This window comes from Semicossyphus pulcher, unplaced genomic scaffold (genome assembly GCF_022749685.1).
Source record: "Semicossyphus pulcher isolate SPU_LCO1_2020_fin unplaced genomic scaffold, fSemPul1.0.p SCAF_8, whole genome shotgun sequence".
Classification (NCBI taxonomy): Eukaryota; Metazoa; Chordata; class Actinopteri; order Labriformes; family Labridae; genus Semicossyphus; species Semicossyphus pulcher.
Genome location: NW_027211759.1, coordinates 1,780,380 through 1,793,595, shown reverse-complemented (window position 1 = coordinate 1,793,595; position 13,216 = coordinate 1,780,380). Strand labels below are relative to the sequence as shown.

Here is a 13,216-nt window from a genome sequence, read left to right as displayed (position 1 = left end):
GTCTGTGTGTGGTTAAAACAATCATCTTCCTCTGTAACAAAAAGGTCTATCTCTGTAGGGATCCTTTCTGTCATGTTGTCACACACTTAGAATAACAACCTGAGCCTGTCACAGGATTTTAAATCAGATCAAATGATACAAAAAGCTGCCACATCAGAGGCTGCTGTATAAGAAATCATTTATTTACACGCAGGTTGAACAGTAATCAGGCTGTTTGAACATGTAAACAGGCTGACTGACTGATCCACCTGAACAAACACATCATGAACAAATGAACCAGAATAATTCAGGCTTCACGACCTGCTCAGAGCTCTCATCGTCAGCAGGAACAACCGCACAAAAGGTTCGTTTCATCTTTTTCACACGTCACACGTTTAGTTTCATCAGTTAGGGATGAACTGTGGCTGCAGCTGCCTTCAAATAACAAAGTAAGCGTGACACAGAGTTCATTTGACATATTTACAGTTATTTACAGACCTGACACAGTTAAAGGAGACTCTCATATCTGTCCTTAGTCACTGTTCAAAGGTGTTTTTCATGCTGCGGACACAGAAGGAGGGCGAGACTGAGCAGAGAGGGAAGCTGACCTGACAGCAGCTCAGACAGATGTTCACATTCATGTCTGCACATTTCTGTTCGTTCAGTCTGTTCATGTTTTCATTACAGCTTCTTCAGGTATGATGAACCGCTGATGTCCTCTCAGCAACAAAGTGAAGAAGCTTTTCCCCAGAACATTTCTCCTTACTGAATCACAGGAGACACAACGATAGAGACAGGCCTGTAGTTGTGCACAAACAGGTAGAAATGAAATGTTTTTGTAAGGTGTTCAGTGTGAAGGAAAGGGCGCTGAGCGGGGAGCCACAGACAGGAAGTCAGACAGTGTTGGGAGACCGATGAACATGGTGTTGGTTCAGATCTGTACATGTGCTGTCAATAATATTAAAGACATCAGGACTCAGCCGTCAGCCCTCCTCCTCCTCCTCCTCCTCCTCCTCCTCCTCCTCCTCCTCCTCCTCCTCAGCTGAAGAAGTCTTTAGAGATGGCCTCCACAAAGTTTGGAGCCGACATGAGGATGCCGATGGTGCAGAGGATGGTGAAGAGCGAGAACGCCACCAGACACAGCCGGTCGATCACCGCTGCAGCGAACTTCCACTCGTTGCACACCGTCTCCTCCTCGTCCTGCCCGCGGAAACGCCGGGCGATGTACCTCACCTCCTCCAGGATCAGGTTAAGCTCCGCCTCCAGGGTCGATCCCCCTACTACTCCTCCTCTTCCTCCAGCTCCGACCCCCGCTCTCAGCATGTCCTCCTCCCCGCCCACCCCGCCTCCCACCAGGCGCGAACAGAGGAGCTCGGGTTCAGCCGAGGAGGCGTAGTGCAGCCCCTCCATCCCCCTGAAGCCCACGTACAGCAGGTTTCCGTTAGTTACGGGCGGGTGGTGTCGCAGAGAGCCCTGACTGACGCTCAGCTCCAGGCTCGACATGCTGCCGCGCTGACGCTTAGAGGCATTGTGGCACGCCAGGCGGACCTTCGCCTCGCCAGGACGCCGCATCCGCAGGAACCAGGCGCACCAGTTCAACAGAATCACACGAGTCTGAAGAAGAAGAAGAAGAAGAGGTAAAGGAAGAAGAAGGTCACGAAGGAGAAGAAAAACAGGAAGAAAAGGGGAAGCAGAAAAAGATGAAGACATGGAAAGAGAAGAAGAGGATGAACAAGAAGAAAGGAGAAGACGAGGAAGAAAGGAAGGAGAGAACAGAATAAAAAGTAGAAATGAAAGTAGATAAAGAAGAGGAGGAGAAAGAAAACAGGATAAAAAAAGAAGAGAAGCAGGAAGAAGAAGAAGAAGAAGAAGAAGAAGAAGAAGAAGAAGAAGAAGAAGAAGAAGAAGTTCTAATCTGAAAGTTGAGTCAGAAATATAAACATAAAAAAAGTTAATTAAAATTCATTTATGCACAAACGTGTTTATGCAGAACAAAATGTGCATGTTTACATTAGAGAGATATGAGTCAGTGTGTGTGTGTGTGTGTGTGTGTGTGTGTGTGTGTGTAATCAAAGTAGAGCATGATAAAGTGGATGTTGCTGCTCGCTCTCTCAGTGAGTCTTCTCTGCAGTCCGATCGTTCACACTCTGATCGTTACATATTAAATATTTATCTTCACGTCGGACAAACAGGTGGAGTTCAACACGTTCACACTTTCTGTTCTTTATAGTAGATTTGGAAACTTTTCTTTTGTGTACTTAACTTTCCTTTAATTCTATTTCTTCCCTTCTCCTGTCCTTCCTTCTCTTTTTAGTGTTCTTCCTTTTACTTCCTTTCCCCTCCCTTGTAAACGTTGGTCTTTCCTTCGCTTCCCTTTCTGTTCCTCCTTTCTCATGTAAGTTCTCTTGTACTTTGTCTTCCCTCTCTCCTCTTGTGTACTTAGCTTAGGTTTCCTTTCTTTATTTCCATCCTTTCAGTTATTTCCCCTTCTTTCTTTTTCCGTGTGTCCTCTTAGCTTTTAGGTTTAGCCTCTCAGCTTAGGCTCTCTTTCCATTTCACCACTTTTCTATCCTTTCCTTATCTTTTCTTTCCTGTCCCCTTGTCTTTAATTTATTGTATAGTGTATATACGTGTGTTTCCATCACTTCCTTCCTCCCTTCCTCCCTTCCTTCCTTCCTTCCTCTTACATTTTCTAATTGTTTCTGTTTTTGTTCTTTGTGGACGTCTGATGATTAAAGCATGAAGCTGCTGTGAGGCTGACTGAGACAGATTCATCCTTTCACCTTCACAGCTCAACAGTCAGCCCTCGTCTGCATCAGAGGGGACATTCACATTCAGGACACACGTCAGAGAGGGGCAGCCACCTCCCCACCTGTACCCTGACACACACACACACGCACACACGCACACACACACACACACACACGCGTGCGCGGCTGAGGTAAGAGCCCTGACCTTCAAACTAAACTTCACTATAATGGAATTTCTCCTGTTCAGATTCCCACAGGGCGAGAGAGAGAGAGAGAGAGAGAGAGAGAGAGAGAGAGAGTGTGTGTGTGTGTGTGTGTGTGTGTGTGTGTGACTGACCACAGCTGTATTTGTTAAACACTTTCCTCCAAACTTCACTTTGCTGTAAATTAAATAAATTGGGATGAACACATTAACGTCCAATCAGCGCTCAAATTGCAGACCTACAGAGCTCGTTAAGGAACTCGTTAAGGACCTGAATCTCGTTAAGAACCTCAAAGTGTCACAGAGAGGAAGAGGAGGAGGAAGAGAGGGAGGTGGAGGAGGAGGGACTAACCCATCGAGGCATGTGTCCTCCGTCGGGGTCGTGGTGATGATACTGCAGCACCAGAACTGTAGCGATGACCGACAGGCCCACGATCACCATGGTGGTGGCAAAGTACTGAGCTGAAACACAAAGGTCAAAGGTCAGAGGGATGAAGGAGGAGGAGGATAAAGGGATGGACCTCTATAAGGAAGGGAGGGGCTCACCTATGAGAGGGACAGAGTCAGAGGTGGCCGGCATGATCTCAGCCACCAGCAGCATGAAGACAGTCAGAGAGAGCAGCACGGTGATACCTGCAGAGAGACAACAGGAGGGTTTACACCTTCAGGATTTAAAGGGACAGTACGGGTTTCTTTAAAGTCGGGTTGTAGGAGGGACAGACTTTTAACTACAGTAAACAGTGGTCGTAACGGCCCCTGTTTGGAGGAGCCGACTGTAATAACCACACAGAAGACAGAAAGTCAGAAAGACATGATACAAGAAAAAACAAAAAAAACATTCATCATTACAGCTCACAGTTTGCTTCCCCTCAGCGCTGAGTCCTGCAGGGCTTCTTGTGTGAGCTGGATGTTCTCTGGCAGCAGAGACTGAGCAGCTGCTGAGCTCAGGTTTGAGTAAATTTGGACGAGACATCAACGAAAAAAAAAGATATGAGATAAAAGGATGTTTACTCGGTAATGAAAGGATGAATTCCCTGGACTGAACATGATGATTTGAATCTGTGTTGTGCTGCCAAATCAAAGTAGAAGTTATAGAGGAGGAGATTTTATGGGCGAGAATCTACCAAACCACAAAAAGGGAATACTGGTATTTTTAAACATGAGCCCGTCCACTAAAAGTTCTTGTTGTTTCCACTGACAGGCTCAGATTGTTATTCTAAGTGTGTGACAACATGACAGAAAGGATCCCTGCAGAGATAGACCTTTTTGTTACAGAGGAAGATGATTGTTTTAACCACACACAGACGTTACATCGCTCTCTGCACACACACCAGACTCCATTCAGAAAAACTGTGATTTTACCTCAGGCAGACAGGAGTTGCTGACCTACTGCCTCCTTGATTAGTTAGTTTATGTTATTGTCTGACTTTGGTGTTTGAATCGTTAGTTCAGATGGAACACAATATTTGTATAACACACAATAACCAAAACAAACTCACCAATCGAGGCAGCAGCAGAGCAGCAACTCCAATCTTCTGTGAGCTTAAATCAGTGTTTTAATGAATGGAGTCTGGTGTGTTTGCAGAGAGCGATGTAACGTCTGTTTGTGATTAAAACAATCAAGAACTTTTAGTGGACGACCTTTGACCCATCAAGGATTATGTTGCAGCCATTACAGCCTGTTTCACTGCTGCAGGATGAGCACATCTACTGGAGACATTCACACACTTTTTGTACCTACTTTTCATTTACACCTTAAAATATGTAAAACTAAAGCTGGGGTTTAAAATACTTGGGTGCATTAGAAGTGTGCACTGTGCAGCTGTATTACAGAGGGAAGTAAAAGTATTGGATGGAGACCTGGAATCTGCAAATCCTCCGTTTTCAGTTGAGGATGACGGCGATAAAAACACTTCATTTCGAACATTTCTTGTATAAAATGTTTTGTTTTGTGATTTAATGGTCACCAGCACTATAACCTTCTGTAATCACCAACATTTAGCGCACCTGTGAGGGGGTAAAGAGGTCAAAGGTCAGATTTAAGCACCACTTCTCTGCCTCGTAAAGCTTCCTAATAAAACAAACTGATCAATGGAAATGACAAAACCTCATCAACACACACATGCGCACACAAAGAGAAGCTTAATGAGCATCAGCTTTAAAAGTGTCATAAAACCTTTTATTGACTTGCTATTGTTTAAGTTATTTCATCTTATTTAAATGTTCTTTTAGCAGATATTAAAAACACGTCTGATCCTTTGTCTCCTCCTGAAACAACTCATCCTATACTGCAAAATGTCCTGGAGCATCTTTGGGCTCATTACCAGTGTCTGAGCTGAACCTGGACAACAGAAGACAGACATCGCCGCTGACATTCAGCTCTGACTGAGCGTGTAAATTAAATGTGCAGTGAAAGACGGTGTATCTGATCTCAGCAGCTGGAAGCCTCCTGACAGCTTTAACTTCCTGTTTCAGGATGTTTTATGGCTGACGAGTATCGACTCAGAGCCATCAGTCATCTGACGGCTCACAGAGGAAACAGCCGGCTGAGAGGGGCCTCCTGCAGAAACACTGTGTCATGTAAACCAGCTGGTTTAAAGTAAATACACATTTTTTCTGACATGTTTCATGTCATGCAGATAGTTTTAGTTTTAGCACCACAAACTGTGTGAACTGGTAAGTGTGTGAATGTCTCCAGTAGATGTGTTCATCCTGCAGCAGTGAAAGAGGCTGTAATGGCTGCAACATAATCCTTGATGGGTCAAAGGTCGTCCACTAACAGTTCTTGTTGTTTCCACTGACAGGCTCAGATTGTTATTCTAAGTGTGTGACAACATGACAGAAAGGATCCCTACAGAGATAGACCTTTTTGTTACAGAGGAAGATGATTGTTTTAACCACACACAGACGTTACATCGCTCTCTGCACACACACCAGACTCCATTCAGAAAAACACTGATTTTAGCTCACAGAAGATTGGAGTTGCTGCTCTGCTGCTGCCTCGATTGGTGAGTTTGTTTTGGTTATTGTGTGTTATACAAATATTGTGTTCCATCTGAACTAACGATTCAAACACCAAAGTCAAACAATAACACAATCAAACTAACTAATCAAGGAGGCAGTAGGTCAGCAACTCCTGTCTGCTTGAGGTAAAATCACTGTTTTTGTTAATGGAGTCTGGTGTGTTTGAAGGGAGCGATGTAACGTCTGTTTGAGGTTAGAAAAATCATCTCTTAGAATAACAGTCTGAGCCCGTCAGTGGAAACAACTAGAACTTGTAGTGGACAGCCTTTGATCTGGTGCAGGGTTTACCTCGCAGCCATTTATATGTAAAAAAAAATCTGAATTACAATTTAATGTGAAGTGATTTGATCTGTGAAGATCTGGCAGCTACAAACTTTTGAACTTTCTTACATTGAGGACGTTATCCAGCTAGAATTGTGAGCGCTAGTCAGCGAGGTCGTTCACACACATGCGCACACACACACACACACACACACACACACACACACACGCACGCACACACACACACAGAGCTGAGTTCTCACCCAGAGAGATCTTCTCTCCGGAGTCGGCCGGCAGCAGGAAGACGAGGAGAGCGAGGGTGGAGATGAGGACGCAGGGGATGAGGAGGTTGAGTCCGTAGTAGAGCGTCCTCCTCCTCATGACCACGGTGAAGGTCACGTCGGGGTACGGCTCCTTACAGCAGTCGTAGAAACGCTCGTTCCTGCGCCCAGGAACCTCTGCAAACAAAACACGGGGACAAATGATCTCCGGACTGAATCTGATGACAGAAAACACTTCCAATTCCTGTGAGGAGGAAAAGTAGAAACCTTGGAGTGAAAACTGTCAAGCTGGTGTGTGAGACGTGCAACAGTAATCCAAACCACTGACTGTATATGAGAAGTGAAAGTAGCCTCCAGGTCTGTAAAGTGAAGCCAATTAAAGTGCTTGCATTCTTTCTAATGTCCTGCAGGGGGCGAAAGCAGTGGGATTGTATAGAAGTCTATGAGAAAATGAGCTGACTTCTCTCTTGGTTTATTCCCTCAGTAAACATGTTTTAAGTCAGCAGGATCTCATCCCTCTCAAGGCCTCATACTTTAATTAGCAAGTGTTGTCAGTTAAATAGTTTTCATCCAGTTATTATACCGTTTATTATTAACACAGCTGAATAACTGATATGAAACACACACTGTCTAATGTCGAGTGAGGCTCTCGACTGTGTAGATCCTGGTACATTTGTCTGTGTGCTCGTTTTCTCACAGTGGATATGTGTCATTTATTTCTCTTTGTGGTCATTTCAATGTTTTCCTGTTTGTTTTTGACCACAACAGTTGTTTCCATGTCTTTGTCGCTACTTTGTTTTGTTCTAGTTGTTTTTATCTTCCTGTAGTCGTCTTTGTTTATCTGTGGTTGTTTTTTTGTGTCTTTGTAGCTTTTTGTGTCTGTGGTGTAGTTCTGTGGTGTAGTGCTGTGGTGTAGTTCTGTGGTGTAGTTCTGTGGTGTAGTGCTGTGGTGTAGTTCTGTGGTGTAGTGCTGTGGTGTAGTTCTGTGGTGTAGTTCTGTGGTGTAGTTCTGTAGTTCTTTCATGTCTTTGGCCTTTCTGTCTTCGTCTCTTTGCAGCTGTCTTTGTCCTTTATGTTGTTGATGTCTTTTTGTAGCTGTTTGTTATCTCTTTGTGGCTCTGTTTGTCTTTATGTAGCTGTTTGTTATCTCTTTGTGGCTCTGTTTGTCTTTTTGTAGCTGTTTGTTATCTCTTTGTGGCTCTGTTTGTCTTTTTGTAGCTGTTTGTTATCTCTTTGTGGCTCTGTTTGTCTTTATGTAGCTGTTTGTGTATTTTGCAGCTCTTCTGTGTCTTTGTGGATGTTTTTGTTTTGTCTGTACTTGTTTTTTGTCTGTTCTGTTTGAACTCCTCAAACTGTGATCGCTGCTGTTCAGTGTTTTTGGTCTGGTCCTCAGTGAGTCCTCTCCTCTCCTTTACTTCCTCTTTACTTTCTTCCCGGACATGTTACTGAAGGATTAGTGGAGAAAGTGGCAGATAACAAACTTCTTCTTTAATCCTCCTGTATAAGAGCGCAGTGTGCCTGGCTGCCTCTCATTTGCCTTTACATTGCTACCCTGCTCACTACATTGGTTTTAATCTCCGCTATAGGTGCTGGAGGGGAGGGGTGAAGGGCTAAATGGAGAACATGCTGCTGAGATTTTCAATTAAGTTCCCTGTGAACGGCCCATTGGCCGAGCAGCGTCTCTGGAGGAGGCTCGCTTTCTTTCTCCGCTATCTTCTCTTTCCATTTCATACTCTCTTTCATCGGCCGCTGCGAACAGAAGAGCTCCAGCTCCCCCGAGACCGAGGACAGCGGCGGACTCATCATTAGTGTCTAACAGCAGCTCTGAGCGTGTCCTCTGCAGGGACGCTGATCTGCAGGCTGCTGAAGGGCCTGCACAGGCTTCCTATTCTGTTCTCTGCGGCACGAAGCAGCAAGCTTTAAGATTCACAGATATCAACTGCTGACATGCACACATGTACAGAGGAAACAAACATGAGCTCGCTCTCTTTCCAAGAGTTGAACAAGAGGATTATTTTCAACATCATCCTCGTGTGTTAAGTATGAAGCTTTGATTAGCTTAGCTTAGCATACAGACTGGAAGCACTGGCAAACAGCTAGCCTGACATTTAAGAAATACATTTAAAAAACTTTATTGAGAACAGGAGCCCCAACGAAACGTTCGACAACAGACGAACACTGTGGTCGTTCTGGTTGGAGGACTTCTTCTGTAATAAACACAGAAACACATAAAGCTCACCAGGAAATATGTGGGCGTCAGCGTGTTTGGTTCAGGATCAAACCCACAGGACCGACTCACATCGTGACATCACATCGTGACTCGCATTACAGAAACTGAGTCAGACTTTGATAAGCAGTTGGAGCAAGAAGATCGTTAACACAAGACTGAGTTTAGTTTACGTCTGTTAGATCAAACCCCCTGACGTCCACACTTATGAGACAGTGGGATCACAGGGCCTCTCCACCTGCTTTGTTGGAGACATCATGTGGATGTTTCTGTGGGGTCACTTTGCATCACTTTGTTGTTGATTTGAGTCCATTTATAGATGTTTGTTTGTCTGTTTGGAGATGTTTTGGATCTCCTTATAGTTCCTCAGTGTCTCTTTGTAGTTGTTTTTGTCTCTCTGGTAATTTTGTAGTTGCTTAGTGTCTGTTTGCAGTTGTTTGTCGTCTCTTCCTGGTTGTTTGTGTGTCTTTGTAATTGTGTTTTCTCCTTGTAGTTACTTGTTTGTCCTTATAGTCGTTTTCAACACTTTGTGGTCATTTGCATCTGAGTTGTTTTGAGTCTCTTTGCAGTTGTTTGACCTTTCACCTCAGCTACCTCTTTAGCTCTTCATCTCTTCATCAGTGTTTGTGTCTTTATAGTCGTTTTTTATCTTTTCTGTGGTAATTTTGCATTTCATTGTAGTTTTTTGTGTCTCTTTAAAGTTGTTTGTCTATTTAATTATCTGTATTCTTTGTTGGTGTTTGTGTGTCTGTGTGCTCATTCCATCCCTTCATAGTTGCTTAATGTCTCTTTGTAGTTGTTTCACTTCACTGTGTGTCTTTTTGCTTCTCTTTGTAGATGTTTGTGTCTCTTTGTAGATGTTTGTGTCTCTTTGTTGTTGTTTTTGTCTCTTTGTAGATGTTTGTGTCTCTTTGTTGTTGTTTTTGTCTCTTTGTAGATGTTTGTGTCTCTTTGTTGTTGTTTGTGTCTCTTTGTAGATGTTTGTGTCTCTTTGTTGTTGTTTTTGTCTCTTTGTTGTTGTTTTTGTCTCTTTGAAGATGTTTGTGTCTCTTTGTTGTTGTTTGTGTCTCTTTGTAGATGTTTGTGTCTCTTTGTAGATGTTTGTGTCTCTTTGTTGTTGTTTTTGTCTCTTTGTTGTTGTTTTTGTCTCTTTGAAGATGTTTGTGTCTCTTTGTTGTTGTTTGTGACTCTTTGTAGATGTTTGTGTCTCTTTGTAGATGTTTGTTTCTCTTTGAAGATGTTTGTGTCTCTTTGTAGATGTTTGTTTCTCTTTGAAGATGTTTGTGTCTCTTTGTTGTTGTTTTTGACTCTTTGTAGATGTTTGTTTCTCTTTGAAGATGTTTGTGTCTCTTTGTTGTTGTTTGTGACTCTTTGTAGATGTTTGTTTCTCTTTGTAGATGTTTGTGTCTCTTTGTTGTTGTTTTTGTCTCTTTGTAGATGTTTGTGTCTCTTTGTTGTTGTTTGTTTCTCTTTGTAGATGTTTGTGTCTCTTTGTTGTTGTTTTTGTCTCTTTGTAGATGTTTGTGTCTCTTTGTTGTTGTTTTTGTCTCTTTGTAGATGTTTGTGTCTCTTTGTTGTTGTTTTTGTCTCTTTGTAGATGTTTGTGTCTCTTTGTTGTTGTTTTTGTCTCTTTGTAGATGTTTGTGTCTCTTTGTTGTTGTTTTTGTCTCTTTGTAGATGTTTGTTTCTCTTTGAAGATGTTTGTGTCTCTTTGTTGTTGTTTGTGTCTCTTTGTAGATGTTTGTTTCTCTTTGTAGATGTTTGTGTCTCTTGGTCAGCTGCATCTCTCTGTTGTTGCTCAGAATCTTTTGTGATTCTTTGATTCTTTGTGATTGTCTATGTGGTCGTTTAGGATCTCTTAGTCGTCATTTGTGTCTCTCTGTGGTCATTTCCCAGCTCGTTGTCGTAGCTGAGTGTCTCTTTGTAGTTGCTCTTGATAGTCTTGTTTGTACTTGACACACCGTGCTTTCTAGCATTTTGATTTGATTCAGTTTAATGGAGATAAAGATGCACGAGAAGAAAAACAATGAGCTGTGAATCTCCTGACCTTCTCCTGTAATCCTGTGAGAACACACTGGTGCATGAACAGTAAACATGCAGTCGGCGTGTGCGTGATCAGACAGCTTCATGCCTTTATTAAAACGTGTGTTCTGTTCAGGGGGCCACAGGTCTAGGTAAACACACAGTGCTAAAACACATCAGAGCTGACTGACACTCACTCAGTGGTCGCGCTTTGTTGCGTGATCTGGCATGTGTCAGCGTGGACGGTATAAACACGGCCTGCAGCGCTCCATCAGCCTCGGGTTCAGCTGCTCGCTCTGCAGCACCAGGACGATTTAATTAGCAGCAGGTTAATGCTGGAAGGAAGCGCTGATATGAAACCTCAGCAGACAGACGGACCTCTGAGCTGCATCGAGGTTTTACGCACGAGCGAAACTTCGGGAACACCAGCTGGTTTGTTTAGCTGGGAGTCTGCTGCACGCTCACAGAACACACGAGCTGCTTTAATCTGTTTGTTTGTTATTGTGTGACTTTAGTGTTCATTGGTTAGTCTGGATCCAACACAACATATGTTTAAAACACAACAACACAACAGATCGAGGCTGCAGTAGAAGAATCAGTGTTTTTCTGAATGGAGTCTGGTGTGTCTGCAGAGAGCGATGTAAAAAAACCAATCATCTTCCTCTGTAACAAAAAGGTCTATCTCTGTAGGGATCCTTTCTGTCATGTTGTCACACACTTAGAATAACAATCTGAGCCTGTCAGTGGAAACAACAAGAACTTTTAGTGGACGACCTTTGACCCATCAAGGATTATGTTGCAGCCATTACAGCCTGTCTCACTGCTGCCCATTAAAGCAATCTACTGCACTAATGAATAATCAATTGTCAGACTTTAGTGTGTCAAAATCCAGATCCAACACTGTATTTGTCAAACATGCAATAACAGAAAGTTCACCGATCAAGGTTTGTTGTTCCCATGAATATAAAGAGAAACAGATTAAAGTTCAAACTCAGATTTCTTTCTCGTCTCTCTGGGAAACACTTTGAAAACTGTCGGTGAGTGTTCAGCTGCAGGTTTCAGAAAGCTTCAAAACTCGTCAGATTCTCACCCCCGCAATCTGAGCGCTGAAGAGGTGTCAGGGGAGGCTCTTTGAACGCTGTTTGATCATTTGACATCACTTCTGATGGAGCGCGCTGATGCTTTAGTGCTCCTGTGGATGAATGGGAGCAAATCACTGCAGCCAGGTTTCACAATATTGACGCAAACCTTTTCAAAAGCTCGAGGCTGCTATCGCTGCGGATAGACACCCATGGTTTTCTTTTTTAATCACATATTTCACACCCCATATGAGGGCAACGGGTCCTCATGCTTTCGCCTTTGTTTCAAACTGCGTCAGGCCCAGGTGATAAACCAAACAAAAACACAACATTCATTCATTCTGATAAGTTTTCTTACCCACGAGGTCCCACTCCCCGTTAGCGATGTATCCGGTCACGTCCGCCTCGATCATCTGCAGGTCCAGAGACCAGCCGCCGTACGTCCACGAGCCAAACTTCAGGTCGCAGCGCTGCACATCGAACGGGAACCAGCGGACGTCGATGTAACAGGTGCTTTTAAATATTCCTGGAAGAAAGAGTGGAAGAGAGGGAAAAATTAACAAGGAAATAAAGCCGGAAGCAGGAGGTAAAGAAAGAAGAAGTAATTTACTGTGGAGGGAAAAAAACCTGCAGGAGATGAATAACCAATAAAACATGCACAAAGTAATTGGAAACAGAGCTGAGGGGTACAAGAGAAAAATGACCAGGAGAAGTTCATGAAAAAGTTAAAGCACCAAAAGTGGAAAGAAAACAAATTACAGCCAACAAAGTGAAAGAAGATTTGAGCGGCAGAAACAGCAGGACTCTCAGATATCGCCCTGAAGAGGACAAACAGTTACAGACAGCGAGGGACGAAGTCGAGAGCAAAGTGTTCTGAAAGTGCGTTTCTTCTCCAGGTAAACAAGAAAACATGTCTGCTCTGCTCAGGGAAGCCATCAGTCTGCTCGGGACCACCGTGTTTGAGGTTTTTATTGACTTTGCTGATTTGGGATGAGATTGAATTTCCCAGCTGATTCGTACAAACGCCTGCTGTCGCCAAAAAAGATGAAAGTTTAATGATCCCGCAGGAGAAACGAGGACGCTGCTGCAGCACACACAGGAAACAGCAGGGAGACATGCAGATATTAATAGAATAAGCAAACACAGAGAACTGTTTAGACAAACGTAAGGAGAAAGTGGTGAACTGAATTAATATGGAGTTTTATTAGAAGCAGTTAGAGCCGAATAAATGTTAAATGTTAAATGAAGATAGTGTCCTCTGTGGCTTGTTCTGCTTTAATGCACATAAAAGAAGTTTCATATCCTTCAGCGTCTGTTTTGAGGCCTGTTTCCTTCCTCTGTAACACATCGACTGTTTCAAGGAACCATTATGAGTCGAGCAGCTTTTTCAA

General features: G+C 43.3%; 1 protein-coding gene across 1 annotated transcript in view; it reads right to left on the bottom strand.

Moving 5' to 3' along the window:
- Positions 1 to 1,017: 1,017 nt before the first annotated feature.
- LOC138613011 (neuronal acetylcholine receptor subunit alpha-7) overlaps positions 1,018 to 13,216 on the bottom strand; it is a 32,625-nt gene continuing 20,426 nt past the window's right edge. Inside the window, exons 6-10 of the mRNA XM_069686570.1 lie at positions 12,184 to 12,351; positions 6,480 to 6,674; positions 3,478 to 3,564; positions 3,284 to 3,393; positions 1,018 to 1,593 (exon numbers count right to left, since the gene is read on the bottom strand). Coding sequence (XP_069542671.1) covers positions 1,018 to 1,593; positions 3,284 to 3,393; positions 3,478 to 3,564; positions 6,480 to 6,674; positions 12,184 to 12,351 — 1,136 coding nt within the window. The remainder of the gene's footprint in view (positions 1,594 to 3,283; positions 3,394 to 3,477; positions 3,565 to 6,479; positions 6,675 to 12,183; positions 12,352 to 13,216) is intronic.